This window comes from Callorhinus ursinus, unplaced genomic scaffold (assembly GCF_003265705.2).
Source record: "Callorhinus ursinus isolate GAN/ISIS: 27379988/994484 unplaced genomic scaffold, GSC_fseal_2.0 scaffold7, whole genome shotgun sequence".
Lineage (NCBI taxonomy): Eukaryota > Metazoa > Chordata > Mammalia > Carnivora > Otariidae > Callorhinus > Callorhinus ursinus.
The window spans coordinates 51,921,768-51,945,796 of NW_027397069.1; the positions used below are offsets into that span (position 1 = coordinate 51,921,768).

Here is a 24,029-nt window from a genome sequence, read left to right on the forward strand (position 1 = left end):
CACTGCCTGTCCTTAAGAGAGACACAGTTGATTTATCTTGGTCTTGTACATTGTAGGTTCTCAGTAATTCCAGTGAATGAAATATTTGTTTAGTATCTACTATGTGTGTGTTTGCCGAGGATATAATGTTCCAAGAGACAACATATGTTATGAATGCAAAATTGAATTAAATAAATACTATGGTAAAGATATATATTCAGGCATATTGAAGGATACAGTTTTCATGCTTGCCTAGGGGAGAATGACTTTGAAATAATTTCTAGATAGAATGGAAAGTAAATATTGATTCAGTTACTCTTATATCTGGCCTGTATTTACAAATTAATATAGAGCTAAAACTGTTTTAAGCAGTATTTTTGCTTTTCTGTATGAATTGGATAATATGCCAGGAAAAGGAAATCAACCCTGGAGCAACAGAGCTACAAAAAATGAAAATACTGGGGCACCTGGGTGGCTCAGTCGGTTAAGCGTCTGCCTTCGGCTCAGGTCATGATCCCGGGGTCCTGGGATCAAGCCCCACATCAGGCTCCTGGATCAGCGGGAAGCCTGCTTCTCCCTCTCCCTCTGCCTCTCTCCCTGCTCCTGCTCTCTCTCTCTCTCTCTCTTTCTGTATCTCTGTGTCTTAAATGAATAAATAAAATCTTAAAAAAAATGAAAATACTGATCTAAATTTAAATTATGCTTATTTTAAAACATTTAAGAAAAAAAAGTGTTGATAGTTGACAATTGTACTGGATTATGTTGAAGGTTTATTGACAAAATATTCTTTCCTTTTCTCACAGATTTATCTAAAAACAGACTGGTCGAAGTCCCAATGGAATTGTGCCATTTTGTATCACTGGAAATTCTTAATCTGTATCATAATTGCATCAGAGTCATTCCTGAGGCCATTATTAATCTGCAGATGCTGACTTACTTAAACTTGAGGTAGGTTGACTTATAAGGATTGTAATCAAATTCAGTGAAAAAAACCCCAAATAATTGTGCTTTCATTTCTATCAGGTATTTTTTTCTCTTTGCAAATCCTGATCACCCTTTGAAGTAAATCACACAAAGATTATTTAAGAACAACCTTTCATAATAAATTTGTTGTGACATTAATACTGTTTTTGGTGCTAGACTTCTCTGAATATCAACATGACAAGGTATTTTTGTTTAGTTTTTTTTTACAATAATTTATATGGCATCATTTATACTTTATGTCTCTTTGGTGCCTGGTATATTGTCTTCATGTATTGCTGTAGTTTTTGGAGGAGGAGGAGGGCTAAAGAAAGTGAAAAAAGAACTTGGGGGTTGTGACACATTGGGGCCTTGCCGGTTTGGGGGAGTTTTTGTACCATTGGATTTGCTACTTGGTACTGTCTGAGCCTGTTCCCTTTAGGCCACCTGAGAAAATTCAAGAGCACTGAGCAACTCCAGAAAGATATGAAGTTTGCTGTCTTTGTAACCCCATTCAATTAGATCAGCATTTGCTGAGGACAGGTCAGTGGTCTGTATTGATTCCCTAATTATGCACAGCACGGTGTAACAGATTAATGCCCCTGAGTAGCCCTGAAGTTAAGAAAATCAGCTTTCATATGGCCTAGGTTTTAGACTTTGTGCTGTGACTGTCAGCTGCTCTGGCCAGATTTGGGTTCCTTGTCTCCTAAATCTTTGACTCACACAGGATGTCAGGAGAGAGCTAGGAACTGTTAAATCAAATCTATCTCTACTATGAAAACAAGTTTCCAAAGGTCAAGCCAGAGCAAAGCCTCTACTCAAGTCAATGGCATTATCTTGGTGTGTTAAGAGCAGCACCTGATTAGCAAGGCTTGTGCAGTGTAACAAACATGGCAAACTTTAAAGTGCAAAATTCCCAGTGAACCAGATAGAGCATTAACTTATTATAATAATATCAATTATTTTTTTGTTGGTTTGTTGTTTGGTTCATTTGTTTTTAGTTGACCACTGAGAGTTGGGGTCTTCTCTTGCTTTCTTTGCGGTCAAAAATGGGTTTCCACTGCAATTCATTAGTTGTGCATATCCTTCTTGGGAGTGAAAAAAAATATCCTAGTCATGTTTTTAAGTGACTTGGTGAATAAGATGTAAGTTACTATTAGCATAACCTAGAGGCTTATATAGCTAACTTTCACTTCTCCAGGTTTCTAGTTCATCTGACTATTTTGAGTTTCCTTGAATAAGACAGTCTAAACTATTTCTGCAACAGCACAATGTTCATTACCTTACAATTGCCTGGTGGAGCCAACCTAGTGGCGTCTATAAGGTTTGGTTCACTATTTCCCTGAAACACCTGCCCTCTAATTCAAACCTGCATGGAGGAAATATCCCAAGAGCATATGCAGTTGGTGTGTTTACTTACCCAGGTCTGTCCTTCTGTGACATTTTTCACCTCCAGTAGTCCTACATGCAGCACATAAGGAGATTTAACTTCACACTGTTACACCAAGTCTATACGCAATGAGAAACTTTTGGGTATAGATGACATATCTCTTCTGGGATGATATGAACTATAAAATTATACAAACATGAGATAATCTAATCTTAAAATTTATATTATGTTTTAAAAGCACTAATACAATTGATTTTGGTGTGATGATTTTCATGTTGGGCTTAGTCAAGAGTAGAATAATAATTGCTATTTCAGACGGTAGAAAGGATATATTGAAGTGTGGGTCGCAGGATCCTTTAAGGCAAGAATGGAGAGTCATTGAGACTGATGATGCTGAAGAGGAACTGTGTGGGTATATTGTAAACAGTTTTGTGGCGAATTCCTAGGTGATAGGAAGAAGAAAAAGATAAAGAGACTGTTGAACACCCAACTCTTTAAGTGTTATTTTCTGTTTAATTCCTTGTTTGCCTCTATCTTTTCTTCCCTTTATATAGGTCACTTTTATTTTGTGTTTTCTTTGCTCACATCTTTACTTTAATATTACTGTGCTTTAAGACATATTCTACAGTGTTGAATCCCAACTCTTCAGAGGAATTGATAACTACATGGAGAAAATTAAGAAAAAGTGTATCTCTTACTTTTCAGAGGTGTTATACCAGGGCATATGAAAAATATATGTATATCCTTGGGGCCCCTGGGTAGCTCAGTCGGTTCAGTGTCCAAATCTTGATTTTGGTTCAGGTCATGATCTCAAGGTCATGAGATCGAGCCCCTCAAAGGGCTCCATACTAGGCATGGAGCCTGCTTAAGAGTCTCTCTCTCCCTCTCCCTCTGCCCACCCCCAACAGCTCATTCACACTCTCTCTCCCTAAAAAGAAAGAAAGAAAGAAAGAAAGAAAGAAAGAAAGGAAGGAAGGAAGGAAGGAAGGAAGGAAGGAAGGAAGGAAGGAAGGAAGGAAGGAAGGAAGGAAGGAAGGAAGGAAGGAAGGAAGGAAAGGGAAGGGAAGGGAAGGAGGAAGGGAAGGAGGAAGGGAAGGAGGAAGGGAAGGAGGAAGGGAAGGAGGAAGGGAAGGAGGAAGGGAAGGAGGAAGGAAGGAAGGAAAGAAGGAAGGAAGGAAGGAAGGAAGGAAGGAAGGAAAGAAAGAAAGAAAGAAAGAAAAGAAAGAAAGAAAAAATGTATGTACATGCTCCAAACTCTGAAAGACAGGTACACATACATAATTATTTTTTATTCCTCTTTTAAGTTTATTTCACAAGTATAAGTGTGTAACATAAAATAATAACATAGGGCAAACTTTAAAGTGACCAGGAAAATGGTCACCTTGTTCAATTGTAAAGCCTTTAACTCCTGATTTATAGGTTTGGTGGGAACATGTCTTCTGAGAATCGGACCCCTGGAATTGAGTTATTTCTCTGTTTGATAGTGATTTGAAGTGGAATGCTATATTTGCCTAAAGGATTTATTGTAGCTTGTAAAATAGTAGATGACTATCACATCTGTTTATTTGTAGGTATGTAATAATGTCTGGAAAATACCAGTGGCATCTAATAAAATTGTTAACTCTTCTAAGATGCTGAGTGATATCATCCACATGATAGTGGTGTCTGTGTGAGTTCTTCCTGTCTCAGACTCCTACCCCACTTCCAGCCACCCTCAAGCTGGTGACCAGGGAGGGGGACATGTAGAATATTATGCTTGTGTGTGATCATGATATATGTCCCCTCCTCGATATCCAGGATCGGATGTTATGGCCTTTTCAGGTCTTTTCTGCCTGTCATGAAAATTAAGTCGGCAAAATAAAATATATTTCTTCTTGGGTATGGTGAAGGGGCATGGAGGACTCCGGTTAACTTTAGCCTTTGGAAGAGAGGCTGCCAATCCATTTACTTGAAAAGGAAGCAAGGGACTCTGGATGCTGCGGACATAGAGCCTCATAGAAGAATTACCGAGTTGTCTTCAATGTAGTTTTTCTGTGATAAATTGGGTATTCTGCCAAGGAAAGAAGCTTATGTTCTAGACGGAAGTATATAATCAAATCATGGCATTATCACCAATTTAGATGCATCAGGGAAAATCTGCATAAGTTTCAAAAAAATTACAGAAAAAATAAATTGCTTTTAGGCATACACTTAAGGCAGACTGTATCAACCATAGCATGTTCTGAAACAGCTTTAACAAATAGGCAAGTTCATCAGCTTTTATAAATAAATACCTGGAAATACTTTCTCTTTGTGGTACTTAGGTGTTTTTCCTCTTAGTCTATTAACTACGAATAAAGAGCTGTAAGATAAAGTAACGCAGAGAAGCTGCTTTTCAAATGTTCACAGATTTAATGTTTCTGAACTTAAAATCAGACATGATCTCCCTGTATTTTTAGTTTTTCCTCTTTTTTAATAGATCACATGTGGAAATCACTAGTTTCGTATGTTTCAAAGCAGGAGGGATGCCATATGAAGCTACTTTGAGTTGATGGGAAACATTCAAAATAGAGACACCCTCTGAAATATATTGAGTATTCCAGCGGAGTAAACAGCCATGAGTGTTTGATGGTCATGGTGATAAGGATGACCGTGAAGACGATGGTGGTGGTGGTGGTGATATGCCACTGCCTACACGGGTTCTCGGCTGTCAGGGTCTCTCACAGATGTTATCTTTAAATGTCAAATGGCTGCTTAGTGCCAGAAACCCAATTCCTGTCTTAGACCAGAGATGGGTTTGATTAGCACATGCAAAACAAAACTCTTCGCTGTGAAATACAGTGAAAAACACTTCAGCATTTTCCCACATGATAGAAATGTCAGATTCATGGAAAACATTAATTTATTGCTGTTTATGTAGCCTGTGTTTGAAGGTTCTGGGCTTTTAATCTTTGCTTCTTGGTATTCACAACAAAGGGTTATGTTAGTTTAGTGTAGGTGCCACTGTGTTTCTTCCTGTTATAAAATGTCTTAATCCCAGAAATGTGGCCAAGAACAATAAAAATGATTAAGCAAGACCTATTCCTATATAGGAACAAACACTTTGAACCTGAGTTCCACAGGAAAGCCTTACAAAGTTTAAAATCTATTTTAAGGTGCTGGAGAGGTTGTGTTGATGAGACCCATGAAGAAAATGTACCTTAGGAAAATAGAACAATCCAAAGCAGCAAAACTCTTGGCTGGAACCACAGAGGTCCTATGAATCTAAGAATAGGGACTTCAGCTTTTGAAAGTTATTTCTCAGGTTCAGGAATAGAAGCTGCCAAAAAATGAAAGTTCTTTACAGCATTTGAGCATAGTGCTTCCAGAACTCTTGGTGAGTGGTTTCATTTTCTGAGGGTGAAACATACAAAACGGGAACTGGTTCCTTCCTATGAAGCCCCTGGGGCACCTGGGTGGCTCAGTCGGTTAAGCGTCTGACTCTCGGGTTGGGCTCAGGTCATGATCTCAGGGTCTTGAGATCGAGCTCCGCTTTGGACTCTGCGCTCAGCACGGAGTCTGCTTGTCCCTCTCCTTCTGCTCCTCCCCCTGCACTCTCTCTCTCTCTCTCTAGAATAAATAAATAAAATCTTAAAAATATAAAAGAGGAGCTCCTATCTCTACCGGTCCATTTAGGAGTAGTTTCTGAGGCATTGCCTATAAGGAAAGGGCAGCCTATTGAACAAAATGTTTTCACACCGTAAAAGGAATCTGGTTTGGATGCTTCTTCTGAAGCCTGGCATCCTTTTTGGCTGCTAAACAATGTGCAGAAAGAGCCAACTTCCTGATGGCCATGCAACCTGTATCCCCACATTCCTTTGGAGGGATCATTCTGAGAAATAATCTTTAATTCTAAGAACATCTCACTATTTGAAGGATCGGAAGGAGCATCTTGCATATGAGGGTTGCCTCAGCACAGATTTTACATATTTGTTGTGAACTAAAAATTAATTTTCTTTGTTCCTAAGAATATTAATTTTATCCCTAAGAAACCACCTCTTCTTGCACTGACATCTCTGAAGAAAGCCTCAATTGTAAGATAGCATTTATTCTTTATAGAAACTGAGAAAATTGATGGTGTCTTCCTACACTGGAAAAGGGGAGTTTTGTTCAATCCAAGACAAACTTCTATCCCAAATCCTTTTATGAAGATCTTATTTTCAAAGGGAAAACGAGATATTTTGAAACTGGCCTTTGGTAGCTAGGTTCTGTTTTATGATCAGGAAGATACCAAAACACAGTGAACCATGTTGGAATTTGGAAGCATCATCTTAAAATTTGAAAACGTTTTTTTGTAGAATGCTATGGTTGGAAGTGACCACTGGGTCATCAATTGCACAAGCAGCAGTGTATGGATTAAGCCTTGTCTTTTCTAGTGTGCTCACTGGGCATTTGTTCTCAAGGCAGAATGTAGAGACAGTGGTCCCTAAAATTTGTAATATATTTATGATTTGCTTTGCCTATAAAATTATGTAATTGGCATTGATAGCTGATGGGTTTTATAAAGTGTGAATGAGTTAATAGTAGGATATTTCTTACCAGAATACATTCCTTTTAGTATGGTTCATACTTGGCAAGACTTCCAAAGCGGATTTTTCCATTATACATGTCACCTGATCACAGATCTTGTTTTAGATCGGTGTTTGTGTTAAACAGAGGAACAGAGAGACACAAAAGGGACATTATGGCTTTGATGGCTAGAGCACTGTCAGAATGTGTTGGTTTTTTTCAGTTCTGCTTCTGATCTTAATGGAGTTCTTAAGATCTTTGTGCTGCAGCTTTTCCCTCCAAAAATGGGGTAAATACCTACTCCTAATTGATTATATAGATGTTTTGTTTATAGTAATTCTCAGTTTTTTCTGCAAGCCCAAATGAACAAGATGCAAATTACATTTGTTTTTCTAACTAGACCGAAAAAGACCCTTCAAAACATTGTCATTTCATCAATAATCAACTTATTCTGTTTCCTCTAAGAACACCGTAGTTTGCCAAGTCTTCTAACAAGTACTGTTAAGAACATCAAGAAGAGGGAAAGGGAAAAGGAGTGTATACGCAACGATGAGGGTGTAGATTTTTGGAATAATCTTCATCACCATCATAATCATCATCATCATCTCTTAACAGCCAAATAGGATTTAGCTGGTACACCATCATATTTGGGTCCTTCAACAACCCTTGGTTTAGATAAGAAACAGGAAAGTGATTTATCCCCCAGCCACACCAGTTCATAAATAAGAATAGTAATAAATTAGTGGAATTTATTTTTATGGCATTTATAGTTTGCTTGGCATTTTCACTTTTGTTATCTTATCTAACATTAACTATGCTTGATTGCATTCCTTGCCCTTTGGGACAGTTTCATAGTCTTAAAAATAGTTGTTAGAGAATTGTCCAGGATACCAACCTAAATATTTAAATAAGGGAGGGCTTTTGTAATTTTAAAAAAAATTTCTACTGTATCTGTAGTTGGTTTGCCTTTCTAATTCCTGATACTGTGAATTTGTGTTTTCCTTTACTCATTTTTTATAAAAGTTTGTCTGTTTTGATTGTGTATTTTTTTGTTAAATCAGCTTTTAATTTTAGTGACCAACTTTGTGGGCTTTTATGTTCTATTTCATTAGTTTCTGATTTTTATCTATTGAATTTCCATCTATTTTCTTATATGTTTATTCTTTTTCTAATTTCTCGAGTTTGGGGTATGTATTCATTAATCTCTATTTTTTTTCCTCATAGGAACATTTAAGATTATGGATTTCCCTGTATGTAGCACTTCAGATGATTCCTAAAAGTTGTGATGTGTCATATTTTTAAACTCACTCTTAAAACTTTTCTAATTTTCAGTATTACTTCTTTGACTCATGAGTTTGCTAGAATAGATTTTTAAAGTTACCTTTTAAAATTGATTTTTAATATTAGTGCATTGCATTTAGGGAATATTTTATTTGATGTTGATTCTTTACATTGGTTGAGATTTACGTTATAGCCTATGCATAGTAAATATTCCATGTGTGCTTGAGAGGAACGTATGTCCTTCTAAGTGTTGTGTGTGGGTTCCAGTAAATCCATTAAGTATAACTTTTTAATTTGGAGGTTCACATCTTCTTTATCCTAAAACATTTTTTGTCTGCTTAATATATATCTGTTACTTAGAGATGCGCTTTAAGCAAAAGAGGATGATTGTAGATTTGCCTTTTTCCCTGTAATTCCATCAATTCTTAATGTGTGTATTTTAAGACCAAGTTATAGGCCAAGTATTTTGAGCCCAATTTTAAAATTATATGTCTTTCTTGCGAGCTGCAGGTTTTATCATTATGTAGTGATTCACTTTATCCCAAAAATGCTTTTTTTGACTTACAGTCTGTTGTATATGAAATTAATACTTATATCTTAACTTTCTTTTGGTGGCTTTTGCTCGCACATATCTTTTCATTTTTTTCATTCAACCTTTCAACCTTAGTTTCGGTATGTAGGTATGTGGACTTAAATTTTTCTTTTTCTTTTGTATTTTTTTTAATCAAGATGATTATTGTCTTTTTTTCTGACCTTTCCTACCTTCTATTGAATATGCCAAGTTTTATTTATTCTAATATTTTTCTTCCTCTGGTTTAGAGGTTAGTCATTATATCTTTACACTTTTAATTGAAAGGTTGCCTATATAAATTGTTAACATAAATATTTGACTTACAAAAGCCCGAAGTTCTAAAGGTAAAAAAAATACCCCTTCCATCCTCCTTGAATAATATTTATAGAAAGCTTTAATTGCAAGTACCCCTCTGCAAGCTTACATATTATTTTTAGTCTTTATTTTAGGTCCATCTTGCTTTTTACCTGGAATTGAGTCAACTGATGCTTATTTGTACATATATATACATATACATATATATATATATGTATATATATGTAGGAGAATTTGACTTCTTAATCCTCAGTCCTTTCTTTGCTGACTTCTGCCTTTCCTGCCTTGTCAGCATCCCCCATACCTTCTTCCCTGGTGTCTTAAGTTGAGGGTCAGATGGAGTTAGGGCTTTATAAAGGCAAGTAGGTTTTGCCTGCAGTCTGGAGGCCTAATGGCCAAGCCAGAGCTTCACTTTGGTTTTCTTGGTGTTCTTATTTGCCTGTTAGTGACAATTACAGTAACAGGGCAAATAAAACAGTTTTGTTTTTTTTTTTATAAGAGTTGCTTTTGAGAAAAGAGACACAGTATTGTTTTTTCCCAGCTTCCCAATTCAAATCTAAATGCATGGCTTCATTTTCAAAAGTAAAAAAAAACAAAACATACGCTATCATAGCTGGAAAACTGTAGAATATGATGTTAAAAAATATTATCCTACTTCTGAAAAGAATGCTTGTGCTCTGAGAGCTCAGTGAGGGGAAATCTTGATAAAATAATGTAGCCAAGAATTTGAGCATGTGTGATAATCTTAAATCCCACTTTTCCCAGGTAGATAAATTAAGTCAAGAATAAATACATACTCTGTGGTTCTTTATCTAGAAGCAATCAAGGGATTGAGTGTTTAGGCAACAAAGGGTATAATTGTGATGTGAGCAATTGATTCTGTGGGGCTTTTTTTTTTTTTTTTATCTCTTGCCATTTCTTAGAACACCTTTACACTCTCTGGACCAGATGGACTGTCAGGATGGATGGAATGAGATAATCTCTTTGAACAGTGAGAAAATAACCAGAAGATTTGGGTCACTTTCAGAGTTGGATCATGTGGAACTATGTTATCTATTAATCTAAGCATATCTACCTTAATCCCATGAAATCAGGCAGTGTTTTTCTGATACTCCATTTGGCAAGCCAAGGCAGAAAGGAATGTGAAAATAACATAAGAAAATTGACCCCTTCTACTCAGTGATTAATTCATCTGTTCGTGAATAGAGAATAATAGGTCGGGAGAAAACTTACCTGCCAGACTCCATAGGAGAAAAAAGTTGTTTTTTTCTAACGTCAGTGATGCCATTGGATCAGTTAAGGAATAAGTAGAACATTGTTTCCCCAGAGTATATTCTATAGAAGAATGTTCTGTTGGATATAGGTATACTTAAAAAAAAAAACCCACAAAAAACAAACCATGTATTGTACTAATCTGCACTGTGTGTATCCAAGCGACACAGAACTCTTCCCCCTTTTTTGTGAGGCCTACCTATTAGCATCTCCCAGAATGGTGCCTTCCAGGACATCAGTTTGTAAACACTAATTTAGAAGAATTTTTATCACCCACTGACTCCTTTAAGAACTGACTTCATGCCTAAAAAAGGATGAGGTTAAAAAGTATGTTCCTTCATGATGTTATATTCAGTGGCCAAGTAATCTGTATGGACTAGATGTATTGAAGGGAAAAATGAAATATAAGTAGAAGACAGAAGGGCCCAGGAAACACTAAAGCATAAAGTGTGTTACACAGAGCTGCCATCCAAGCTGATTTATTTTTTATTTAGTACTTTAATATATATATGTATATTTATTTGTTTGGTTATTATTTATTAGCTATCAAGTAAAATATGCAATTTCTTTTGAGAAAAAATTAAATAGTGCAAAGTACAAACAATATATCAATCGTTCACCAGTACTCAAACATTTGTTAATATTTTGTGACATTTGCTTATAAGATTTTTTTTCCTTTTCCCCAGCTTCTTTCTTTATAGGATTGAACTTTTTTTGTGGGTGATGAGAGGATTTTTTTCAGAGGTTCTGAGAGCTCAATATTATATAATGAAGAAAAGAATGACCTTGACCAGAAGTGTGAAGCAGCTGGAAGAGTCTTTAAATTGTCTGTACTGAAATTTTATTGTTGAAATGCCACATCCTTATAGTTGAAATAATCACCCATTAAAGGGTAATTCTTCAAAAAATGTAGAATCAGGACTCTCATACAAATATAACATCCATCAAAGGTTGCATATAATTCATTAATTAACAAAGGAGCCAGTAAGATGTTATAGCCTGTTTAAGGGAGAATTCAGTGCGCCTGAATGCACACGCACATGCCCACGCCCTAGTGGGCTGGCTGAAATGAATTTATGAATAGTTGCAAGAGGGCTGTCATCATTCGCAGTTCCACCACACTCATCACAATTTGTGCTTCTGTGCACAAAAATTATTTGCCTTACTGTCAGTTTTCAGTTTTACAACAAGTTACAGGGCTGTAAAAAAATTCAAAGACGATGAAAGGCAGAGAGAACCTAGAAGGGTATATTAGGTGAGACCCCAAGCAGTGATTTTTCCCATTTCAAAGTCACTTGCGATTTTCCTGATAGTAATACTAAGTAATTTCATTTATATCACTGCTTGCAAGAATTGTGCAGCTTTATGAACTATATTTGAACAGGACTATAAGAAGAAGAAAAAAAATAAGCAGTGGTATTCACTGGGGATTGTGAAACTCTTCTTCCATAGCCTGTGTCCCAAAGACTGTGAGAGGCTGTTTGTGTGCGGGCAGGTGGGTGGTGGAGCAGGATTGAAGAGGCAGAGCATGTGCTCTTAGCGCAGCACGTGTACCTTTGTTTGGCCAGGCATTCGAGTGGGTGGCCTTCAGGGAACGTAAGTGAACTGTTAGAGGAGTCGTGGGCCCTTCCCCCTGCACTTTAGGCCCAGGGAGAGACCACTGTGACCTCCGTCCCGAGAGTAGAGAACAGCCTAGAATCTTCGGCAGAGGCAACCTTTGAGCAGTTGACAGTGGGGCCCAAAGTCTGCAGACACTTGTTTACAGTTGTTAGGATGAGCCTGGCATCCTTCACTCCCTCTTACAGGAGAGCATCCGTAAAGGAAGTCACTTTATTTGCTAAGAGTCATTAATCTTTTGTCTTATGTCTTGAGAAACCCAGTAGGAAATACCTGCTGCTACAGAATTTTTTAAATAAATGTTCTATGTTCAAAAGGGACATCAGCTCAGAGAAATGTTGCCTAATCCTGTGAAGGGCTAAGTTTTAGAATTCATATCCATTTCATATTTTCTCAGAGTTTAGAACAGGTTCTTGAGCAGAGCAGGCACTCAGTAGTGTAGAAAAATAATTGGCTTGCTGTCAGCATTTGACACCATGGGCACTGTCCTTCGTGGACTTGGTCACAGGCTTTCCTGCTTGCTTTTCTGTGTCTTTCTGTTTCTTCTTTATTCCCCTGTCTGGATGTTCTTTCTCTTTCTTCACCTTATCACTAGAATTCCCCAAAGCTTGATCTTTGGTCCTTAAATCTTCTCGCTCAGACCCGTGCCTCGGGTGTCTCAAACATATCCTCTCTCACCTTGAGTCATGTGGACATTCGTCCTCATTTTCCCGATTGCCTAAAATTCAGCTCCTCTTAGATGCTTACTGGCTCCTCAAAATTCAGCATCTGCTAAACTAAGCTCATTTTCTTCTTTCCCAAATTAGCATCCTTGTTCCTGTCCGTGCTCCCATTTTTCTTCTGCCCCCTAGCTTGGAATCTCAGAAATTATTTTTGACCCTGTCCTCCGTCCTTCTTCATAGAAATTAATCACTGAACGACCGGTCTACCATGTCATTGCCTCCTGCTTGGAATTTGGGGTCCTCCTCCTGTTTTCCTGGTTCCCTTCACTTTTTATTCCAAAGTCAATGAGAATAGGCTGTGTTGTATTGAGGAAGATCACAGACGTTAACATGAAGCCTGACCCACCTGGTTTCAAACCACGCAGCACAGAGCAACTCACTAGCTAGACAACTTGGAGCAAGTCCTTTAAACTCTCTGAACAACATCAATTTTTGCATCTCTAAGTTTGGGGGCTTAATGCTTATATGACATGACTGTTGAGAATATAAATAAAATAGTAGTTGTCTAAGTGCCTAGCACAGTGCTTTATATGTCATAACTACCCAAGAAGTGTTTCTTGAATTGTCGAATCTGGTTTTGTGGTATGCTATCTATCGTATCTATTGCAATATGGGTTAAGAGAGAGAGTGGGTTTTCTAGTATTGTTAGCGACGTGGATACGGTGCTGGTTTGTAAAAGTATTAGAGCCGTTAAATGGAACTTTGTTACTACAGGCTGTCAAGTTACATGACAGGAGCTCTCTGGAGACTCATTTCCTTGGAAGGGTAAGTAGGAAAAAGAAGATGTGTATAGACTTACATTTGTGCAATTCCGTCCGCATTCAAAAATTCCTAGGAATAAATGGAGAGATATACATCTTTATTTTTCTTTAAAGATTTTACTTATTTCTTTGACAGAGAAAGACACAGCGAGAGAGGGAACACAAGCAGGGGGAGCGGGAGAGGGAGAAGCAGGCCTCCCGCCGAGCAGGGAGCCCGACGCGGGGCTCGATCCCAGGACCCCAGGACCGTGACCTGAGCCGAAGGCAGATGCTTAACCGACTGAGCCACCCAGGCGCCCCGAGACATACATCTTTAAATGATAAACAAAAATGTTAAAAAAAACGTTCAGGCATCTTAAATTTTATTATGAATATTTTGTATTCACTCAGTGTCCCTGAGTGGAAGTTGATCTGGGCAGCCTGTCCTCCTTTTAAGTCAGTGTGGATATCTCTTTCTTTTTGGGTGGAGGAAAAATGTTAAAGTAACATTTTCGCTTGGTGGAGTCGAGTGGAGGAGAAGGTGGATAATGTAGGCATCTTTGCCTGATAATAGGAAGCTAGTGTCCATTTTACTTGGAACAAGGCTCCAAAAAATGGGAGAATTATCTTCAGTGCCAATACATCTTTCTTAGCCATTTACTGGTGGTTTGCCTATGTGCCAGCAACAATGTTTTGCACAGTGGTGGTTTTTGAGACATAGGGCTCAGGCCTCTACAGTCTTAATACTTTTTATTTTGTTTATTATTTTGTTAAGTAGCCACAGTGCAGAGCTTGAACTCACAACCCTGGGATCGAGACCTGAGCTGAGATTAAGAGTCCGACGCTTAATGGACTGAGACACTCAGGCACCCTTACAGTCTTAATACTTAAAACCCCAAATCTACATTCTTGCCTCTGGAGGTGTTTGGCAGATTAATATTCTTGCTGGCATCTGATACTGCATTCTCTTCGAGCAGCCAATGCTTCCTTGATTTTGAACAGTTAGCTCCATTTTAGAGTGAAGGAAGGTCACGATAAACTATTAAAGAGGAAATTTAAAGTCACAGTTTTTCGAGCCTTGTCCTTTTAGTATTGATGCGCTCTGAGAAAAAAAGGATAGGAAGTGACTGAACTGAGAAGGGGCGAGTTATCAACAATTACACTTTGAAATCTAATTACAGACATCGGCCATGGTGGTTGCCGGCCGTGGAGAGTATAAAAAAGTGGAGTATTTTAAGCAAGGCTTTATTTATGCTTAGGAGGAGACTGATAGGCTGTTATTGTGGGAACCGGGTTCAGTTGTAGTGGCCAAATATGGTGCAGGTATGCACGCGAAAATGCACAGCAGAACGGCTGGTGCAGCCATGGGCCTGAATTCTGAGCTGCTGTGGACGCTTGCTTGTTCTTCTTGCTCTCTTTTAGGTCTCTTTTCTGAGGCTGACCCTTTTGCTTCTCCAGACTTGGCCTTCGTGTGTGTAGAATGTGAAATGGATAGTGTTCAACAAGCGGTTCACGATTTCGGTGGAAGGATGATTCTGTGTTTCTGGTCTTGACATTTTAAGTTTCCGGGTTATGGCCACCCTCAAGCTGTAGACAGCATAACTGCTTTCAAAGTTCAGTTTCAGCGTGAGTGCCCAGATGTTGTGCATGCCCGAAGTCTCAATCTCATGACTGCTTTGCAGATTGTGTGTGAAACATGATGAAAATGATATTCATGTAATTTGTATTTATAACATTACAATCCGCCAACATATCCTAGGCAACTTGAAGCAGGGCTCTGGTGGTTGTTGGGAAGTGTCTCAGGCATCTGCTGATGGTGGGAATGCAGGGGGCTGGCTGACGATAAGGGGAAGTACTCTGTCATCAGGGGAAGCGAGGGTGAGACATTTTGCCATGGTGGATTTTTCAGAATGGAGCCAGCAGGAAAAAGGAAATGGTCTCTATAGATATTGTTCACTGATGTGTGTGTGTAAAAACAATTAACAGCCAAGTGTCATACGCAAAATAGAAAAAAAAAACATAAAAATGTTACTCTCCCTTGAATGAAAGGCAAACAGGGCATGCAAAAAACAAAAAAGAAAAAAGAAAAAACAGCATAAACACAAAATTAGGTGAGATATCCTTTGAAAGGAAACTTGCTTGGTTGGTTAAAGCAAAATAACTGCTGTTTACTGGAGGTCGTCACACACCAAGCCCAGACAAACTCTTCACACAAACAGGAGCAATAACTACTGCATACTTGTTTGCTCCTTCCCTGGGCCGAGACTCATAGAGGGGGAGCCTGGAGTATCCACACCATGAAACCTGCCCTGCTTTCTCTATGGCTTTTTAGGCGTGATCTGGGACATTTTCTGAATAGGCTTGGATGGTTAATGATCTCACGTCATTATTTCTGTTACTCTTTGGAAACCAAACAGTAAATGAAGATGGTGACTCCTGGGTATTCATGTTTTCCCAGAGAAATCGTAGGAACCTGGCATTTGGAGAAGGTAGGGAAGAGAAAGTCGTTCGTGTGCTTGTAGGTGCTAGGATAGGTTTTCCAGACCAGTCATAGTTACCTTGGTTTCTATTAGCCTGAAATTGTAGAGCCCAGCCTGGTCCTACCCTGCACGCCTTAGAGTGATCATTTTTATGTTTAAGTGGTATATGTTTTCAATGAATGGAACGTGAAACCATATTTTAAAAGTGGCTGAAATTTTAGCAGTTAGAAAATAAAACAAGTAACTAAAACCGAGCTAAGCACACGTACTCTTTTTGGTCATGTCCCCACTGCTTTTGCTTCATTAGCGGTCGGGTATGGTTTCATCTTTATGTAGAGATTTAATGTTGGGCTGAGCACTTTTGCATCCATAATCTCATGTCTCCTGTTACTGTTACATAAGTATTATTATGTATGTTTTAAGGACAACAAAACCTATACTAAATGTTTGTGGCAGAGGGAAGATTTGAAACCAGGCCTTCTAAGTCCACAGTTGGTGACCTTTTCACCAGCCGAATAGGTGACTATGTTATAGAAGTCTTCCTATAAATTAATTTTCTGCTGAGTTCTACCCTCAATTATTATGTGAACCCATACACTAAAAAGAACCCATTCACTATTCTAGTAGAATAAAACCCATACACTGAAAAGAACCCATACACTATTCCAGTAGAACAACAACAACAAAAAATATGATACCCTGATAATAAAATCACATGTAAGAATATAGTATGTTTTTTTTATCATCACATACTTTAGGGAAAATAACTTTCTGATAAAACCAATAACAAATAATGTTAAATACCACCATTAAGTCTGAAAACATGGTTATTAACAAGTGCCATCGTCAAAACACATTAAATTAAGACTCTCTAACAGTAAAAGCATACGGAAATGACTTGGTTTGCAAATTCCTTAATTGAGGGATTAGGTTAAGTGAGGGATAGTGGGTACTTGAAGCCAAGAGAAATTTATCCTGTAAACTAAAGCTATCAAAAGTGTTCAAATTATGTTGAGCTGCCTTGTTTCATCTTGACATGAGGAAATAGAGCAGTAAATCTAGTAGGGAGTCATTCAGTTGAGAACGATGGAAGAGAAAGCATTAGCAATAAACACGGCCCGGTAAAAACCTAAGGCCTTCCCGTCCGTCCCTCCTCCTCCCTCCCTGTGCCATCAGCCTCCACCCAGAGTGGGCAGGGAGAGTCACAAGAGATGCTGGGCAGGAAGGCTCAGGCTGCCATGACCAAATCTGTAATTTCTGCTTCTGAATGAGTGGCCCCTTTTCCCCCCCGCTAATTTAATCTTTTGTAATGAGCGAGTTAAAAAAAAAATTTTTTTTTTTTTAATTTTGCTTTCAGATGGGTCTTCCTGGGTAGATTTGAAAATAAATGTTGGCCATTACCTTATCAGACACTATACGGCCTTATTTTAAACACTCTTTCTGTGGAGGGCCTGTTTTTAGCACAGAGGCTAGCAGGAGACAAGTGGGGAGCAAGACAGTTGTTTGCGGCCTGAGGCACTTTTTTGCTTGAGAAAAATTCCTGCCAGATGAGTGGTTTCAAAAAACTCAGGCTACCCATGTGGTCTTTAGTGGGTAGAGGATTAAAGGGAAATGGAGTTTCTCCTGTTCTTTATAAATATTTGCTGGAAAGCTAATGGGTTTTTGTGTGCATGTGTATTTCCTTTTTCTATTGGGGAAATTACAAGTCCTACAGGAACACCCTGTGATAAAATATATGAAGTCGAGCCTGGGAGACTAGAGCAATGAAATTGAAGAAATGTGACCCAGGTCTGTAGCATGCTGAATTAAAACTAAAGTTCTGGCATCTGGATTTATCTATAGGTGACTAACCACAGTATAGCGTGGGGCATACAGAAACAGGCTATTCCATCAGCAACTTTTAGCATAAAAAGCTTGTACCCCCATCAAAGAAATCATGCTTACATTTAATTATGCTTAAATTTAAAATTAATACTAACATTTTAAATTTAAAATGCTTATTTTAAATTAGTACCCATCCTAGAATTCCCATGAGCCTAATCCCATGTAATCTCAAATACTGTGCTTCTGAATGAGCAGAGCCTTCATTGTGTTGCTTAAATGGTGTGGTAAGTGCTCTCCTGGTTCAATATCTGTTAATCTGATGAGATGCCTGCATTACGGTGAGACTGGGAATAGTTTAAATCCGAGTTTCCAAGCAAAGAAACACAAGAAGAATCTTCAACTGGAACTGTTAATTCTATGAAAATAGGAATGTAGAAGTTTTTGAAAATACTAATCTTTGTTTCCTTATCTTCTCTTCAAAAGGAAGTTTAAATATGGCTTCAAAATAAAAAAAAATTGCCTTATTAACATTTTAAGTAACCAATGCTCACTTTACGAAATTACATATTAATAAATATTTTATAAACACAAATTACATTCCAAGTTGTTTACTTGCCACCTTTTAGTAAACTTCATTCTCTTTTCCAGAGGTAGTGTCTAAGGAGCTTTTTATGGAGCTTGGAGAAAGCTCTCTCATCAGAGCACCAGGAAGTCCCTATCAACCAGTCGGAATAGCCCCACAGGGCTCCTGTGGGTGGAAGTCAGAGGCTGGAAGACAGGCTGGTAGCCCTCATTCCCCTTCCGCTGCCCTCAGAGACAGGAGAAAGTGCCAGGGCATGCCCATCACCCTTATTCTCACCTGTTACTCTAACGAGAGGGATGTGAAGAGCCAGCTGGTCCTTCCAGTGCCAGGGACCCCCTTTGCCCCCATAGGGCTTTCAGTCTCCTCCCTCCCTCTGCTGGACCCTCTTAGAGAAACCTCTCTCCTTCCCACTCCTTCCCACTCCTTTCTGGAAATAGCTTTCTTTGCAGATCTGGGCAGTGGAGGGAAGGTTGACTGTATCTTTTCTTGCTAAAACCCTATCACCCCGGCATTGGCTACTTGGAGCAGAAGAGATATCAGGGTAGTTATGGGGGAGCACCCACATTAGAAAGGTTCTTTTTTTTAAGATTTTATTATTTATTTGAGAGAGAGAGAGAGCACGAGTGAGGGGGGAGGGGTGGAGGGAGAGGGAGAAGCCGCTCGATCCCAGGACCCCGGGATCATGACCTGAGCCAAAGGCAGACGCTTAACCAACTGCCACTCAGGAGCCCCTAGAAAGGTTCTTTCCAGAGCATAACACCTGCTTTTTCTCAGCCCATCAGCTAGAGATGCCCTTTATTTAGCCATATGATTCCCACCTCCTTATACGGGTAAGTAGGGGAGTAAAACCTTTAACTGAAATATAATACATACAGAAAAATATGCAGCTCATAATTATACATCTCAGTGAATTTTCATAAATAGAAGCACCCATGTAACCAGTATGCAGATGTAGTTTATCTTTTTATAGTGTTATTTCTTTTTCAAAGATTATTTATTTTAGAGAGAGAGAGAACCCATGAGAAAGCATGCAAGTAGGGGGTGCAGAGGAAGAGAAGCAGACTCCCCGCTGAGTGCTGAGCCCCATGCAGGGCTCCATCCCACAAACCTGAGACCATGACCTGAGCTGAAACCAAGAGTTGGACATTTAATGGACTGAGCCACCCAGGCGCCCTGTGATATTTATTTCTTAATTATAAAAGCACATTGTAGGAATTTTGGAAAATTCAGTGAAGTGTAAGGAAGAAAATAAAAAGACATTCATTGTACCTAATCCCCCTCAAAGGAGTACTGATTAACATTTTGGTGTGTTTTCAGGCTGTCTGTCCCTTCCTCTCACACACGCTGATTTATGTGTGCCCATAAATACATGCACACTGTACCACAACGTTGGAAGCTTCGTACATGTGTGCACATACACACAAAAGAAGTTCTAAATAGTTGACAGATAGATTTTTAGATATTTCACAGCCTGGTCATTGGCTTCATCAGCACAATGGTGGGGAAAGAAAGGCAGGGAAACTGGAAACCATCTATCTCCTTACTTGATGGCAGGGAAAGGGCTTTTTGTGGGAGAGGAGTTTGAAATAAATGGCTAACATACATAAGATGGTTCATGGATTTCACTTGTCCATTATTTTCCCATTTCTCAGAAAAACTAAGCATTGATGGTAGGAAGTTCAGACACTTCTCAGTAGAAAGCTTCTTCATGCAAAGTAGAAGTGAGAACTGGACTCAGACTTTTAGGTTCTCTGTGAAACTGAATGTGAGCAGTTTCTGGGTACTCTGTGAAAACGAACCCCTCGAAGCTCTAGCTTCACTTTTGCCAGAAGGCCAACTTTACTTTTTTCTTCTTTTATATTTTTCTTTAAGATTTTATTTATTTATTTATTTGAGAGAGAGCGACAGAGAGCATGAGCTGAGGCGGGGGCAGATGGAGAGGGAGCCCGATGCGGGGCTCGATCCCAGGACCCCGGGATCATGACCTGAGCCGAAGGCAGATGCTTAACGGACTGAGCCACCCAGGCGTCCCAGCTTTTTTCTTCTTTTAATTAGCTCCCTTGCCGACACCCAAATTGACCTTAACCACAGTGGCTCTTGTGTTAGCAAAAGGAAGCAGAATCAAAATGTTGGAAATCAGGCTGGAGGTCTTTTATAAGTTGCAGCAAAATGATCTTCCCCATCACTACTCACATGAACGGGAGGATGCCTTCATGGTGCTTGGATCTTGCTGAGTTTCCGGCTCACATTGTCAGGAAGAGAACAGTTGGCACCAGCTTCCTGTTGCTATTGGTGGCACAGGGCGCGATGCCCATCTGCCTCCTGGCTGGCCAAGGACTCAGCTTCTGCAGGGGCTTTGATGGGGTTCCTTGTGCTGGAAAAAGTTGTTTCCCAGAGAACTGCCTATGCCTTTCTTTCTTTCTTTCTTTCTTTTAAGATAAAGTTTATTTATTTATTTATTTATCTGTCTATTTATTTATTTAGAACACGTGTAAGAGTCAGGGGAGGGGCAGAGGGAGATGGAGAAAGAGAAGCAGACTCCCCACTGAGCTCCATTCCAGGACCCTGAGATCAGGACCTGAGCCGAAATCAAGAGTCAGACACCCAACCGCCTGAGCCACCCAGGGGCCTCTGCCTTTCTTAGAAATATATTTTATTATCTTCTGTACTTGGGATTTATGACAAATGCAGAAACTTTACTGGACCTTTTATATTTGTAAAATGTCTTCTCGGATTGCTCCTTTCTTCTTGCTGACTCATAAACCGTTCAGAAACAGCATGAAGTTGTATGTTCACCTGTGTTCTGGTATTGTCTTTGCAGTCGAAATCAGCTGTCTGCCCTGCCTGCCTGCCTGTGTGGTCTGCCTCTCAAAGTCTTAATTGCAAGTAACAACAAACTTGGATCGCTGCCAGAAGAGATAGGTCAGCTCAAACAGTTGATGGAGTTGGTATGTTACTGATTTTTAAGATGCCCTTTTTGTTCGTTTACTAGTCCTAGTCTATCAAGGTAGTCAGAAAGACTTTTTGCTGCAGTTGGACAGGGAGGCTGTGTGATAAAGACATTAAGTGGGGGGAGGAGCACTCTTGGCTTTGCCGTGGCAGACACAGTTCCTGCAATTGACAGGTTTCCGGTAGTTTACACTTCCTAAAGTTCGCAGGATTTACAGTTCCTGAAGTTTGCAGGTTATCATGTGGTAGTTGGATCATTTTTTTTTTCAGACTGCATATAAATTTGTGACAAATTATGGATAAACTGGCAGAGTAATGTACAAATAAGTTAGTAGGCCATACTTTATGAATATAAATAATTCAGAAAGAACAGAGTGCTCTGATTCTGTAAGGGGTTTAATAACCATTGCCCCAAATTGATGAACTCTAAAACGTGACCAAATCCCCAGAGACAAAGAAAAAAAAAAAACAAAAAAACAAAAAGCAAACCTTACGGATGGGTGGAGATGGGTTTGTAAATGTGCACCTGAGTCTAGAACATTGATGGCCAATAACTTTTTTCTTGTGTGCCAATTCCAGTTAATTTCTTTGGGACCACATGGAACACTATGGTGATGACTTGTGAGGCCCACATAGAGAGTGCTGTGACCCCTTCATCATGTCTGCATGGGGAGTTGGCTGGGAAAGTGACAGCACCCATGTCATATTTGTATCAGCTTTGGTTTTAGTATAGAAATGCGTTATTGCTGTATAAAGGCATTAAAGGTAAAGAAAGAGTGTCTTCTTCAGGACTTATGTGATAGTAGTATCTGAAACCCATTCCAATTAGCTCACACCAAAGTTGGAATTGGTTATAAAGATGCAGGGGTCTTCTCAAATAGCTAAGCAATCTTGAGAAAGAAGAATAAACCAGAGGTATCATAATCCCAGATTTCGAGATATATGACAAAGCTTGGTAATCAAAACAGTATGGTACTAGCACTGAAACAGACACACAGATCAGTGGAATGGGATAGAGAGCCCAGAAATAAATCCATGCTTAAATGGTCAGTTCGTCTATGACAAAGGAGGCAAGAATATACAATGGGGAAAAGACAGTCTTTTCAATTAATGGTATTAGGAAAACTGGACAGCTACATGTAAAAGAATGAAACTGGACCACTTTCTTAGACCATACACAAAAATACACTCAAAATGGATTAAAGACATAAATGTGAGATCTGAAACTATGAAACTCCTAAAAGAAAACGTAGGCAGTAATCTCTTGGACATCAAATAGCCTTGACAATGTATTTATGGATATGTCTCCTTAGGCAAGGGAAAACAAAAGCAAAAATAAGTTATCAAGTCTACACCAAAATAAAAAGCTTTTGCACAGCAAAAGAAACCATTAACAAAACAGAAAAGCTACCTAATGAATGGGAGAATGTATCTGCAAATTATTTATTCAATAAGTAGGTAATATGCAAAATACATGAAGAACTCCTACAACTCAACACCAAAAAAAAAAAAAAATTCTGAATAAAAAATGGGCAGAGGACCTGAATAGACGTTTTTCCAAAGAAGACATACAGATGGCCAACAAACACAAGGAAAGATGCTCAATATCACTAATCATCAGGGAAATGCAAATGAGAACCACAATAACACCTCACACCAGTCAGAATTGCTAGTATTAAAAAGACAAAAAATAACAGGTGTTGGCAAGGATGTGGATAAAAGGGGATCTTCCCACACCGTTGGTGGGAATGTCAGTTCATGCAGCCACTATGGAAAACAGTATGGAAATTCCTCAAAAAATTAAAAATAGAATTACCATATGATCTGGTAATTCCACTACTGGGTATTTACCCAAAAAATGCCAAAACACTGATTCGAAAAGATACATGCATACCTATGTTGATTGCAGCATTATTTACAATAGCTAAGATATGGAAACAACTCAAGTGCCCATCAATAGATGAATGGATAAAGAAGATGTTTGGTGTGTGTTTATATATATATATATTTATATATACAAATATACCATGGCATATTACTCAGCGATAAAAAAGAATGAAATCTTGTCATTTGTGACAACATAGATGGACCTAGAGGGTATGAAATAAATCAGAGAAAGACCGATGCCATATGGTTTCACTTATATGTGGAAACCAAAAAAAAAAAAAAAAAGAAAAAACAAAAAACCAGAAACAGGCTCATAAATAACAGAGTAACAGAGAACAACTGGCAGTTGCCAGAGGGGATGGGGGCAGGTGGATGAGTGAAATAGATGAATGGGATCAGGAAGTGCAAACTTCCGGGGTTCCTGGGTAGCTCAGTCATTAAAGCATCTGCCTTTGGCTCAAGTCACAATCTTGGGGTCCTGGCATTGAGCCCTGAGTCGGGCTCCTTGCTCAGTAGGGGAGTCGTCTTCTCCCTCTGCTCTTGCTCTCCCAAATAATTAAATAAAATCTGTAAAAAATTTTAAAAAACCTGACTTGTCTATACATTTTTTCTTTTTAAAAAAATACTTCTTTTAGGAGTCTGATAAACCACAAAATCCAGGTCTGCTAGAATTTGGATTAAGTCTTATGAACACATTATGAATCACAGGGTGGGTTTTTCCTGATTCTTGGGCTCCCATAGCTGGGTGGCATAGAGCTGAGGTCCGTCTGCTGGAACCTGTTGGCAGCAGGGCCACGTTTCTGTCCCCCGCACCCTGGGCTTATTAAGCTGACAGCATGCCCCGCATCCCCTGCACTGCTGGGCCTGCAGACCAGCTCCTCGGTGATGAGTAGCCTGTGTGCTGAGCCTGGAGCCGGCCCCACAGCAGAGCA

The 24,029-nt window shown here is 39.0% G+C and overlaps 1 protein-coding gene across 3 annotated transcripts in view; it reads left to right on the forward strand.

Moving 5' to 3' along the window:
• The window catches only part of LRCH1 (leucine rich repeats and calponin homology domain containing 1), a 196,589-nt gene that overhangs the window by 91,282 nt on the left and 81,278 nt on the right, over positions 1-24,029 (forward strand). For all 3 annotated transcript variants that reach the window (XM_025874875.2, XM_025874874.2, XM_073894535.1), the window contains 2 exons: positions 783-927; positions 21,083-21,209. In XM_025874875.2, the coding sequence (XP_025730660.1) occupies positions 783-927; positions 21,083-21,209 (272 nt within the window). The remainder of the gene's footprint in view (positions 1-782; positions 928-21,082; positions 21,210-24,029) is intronic.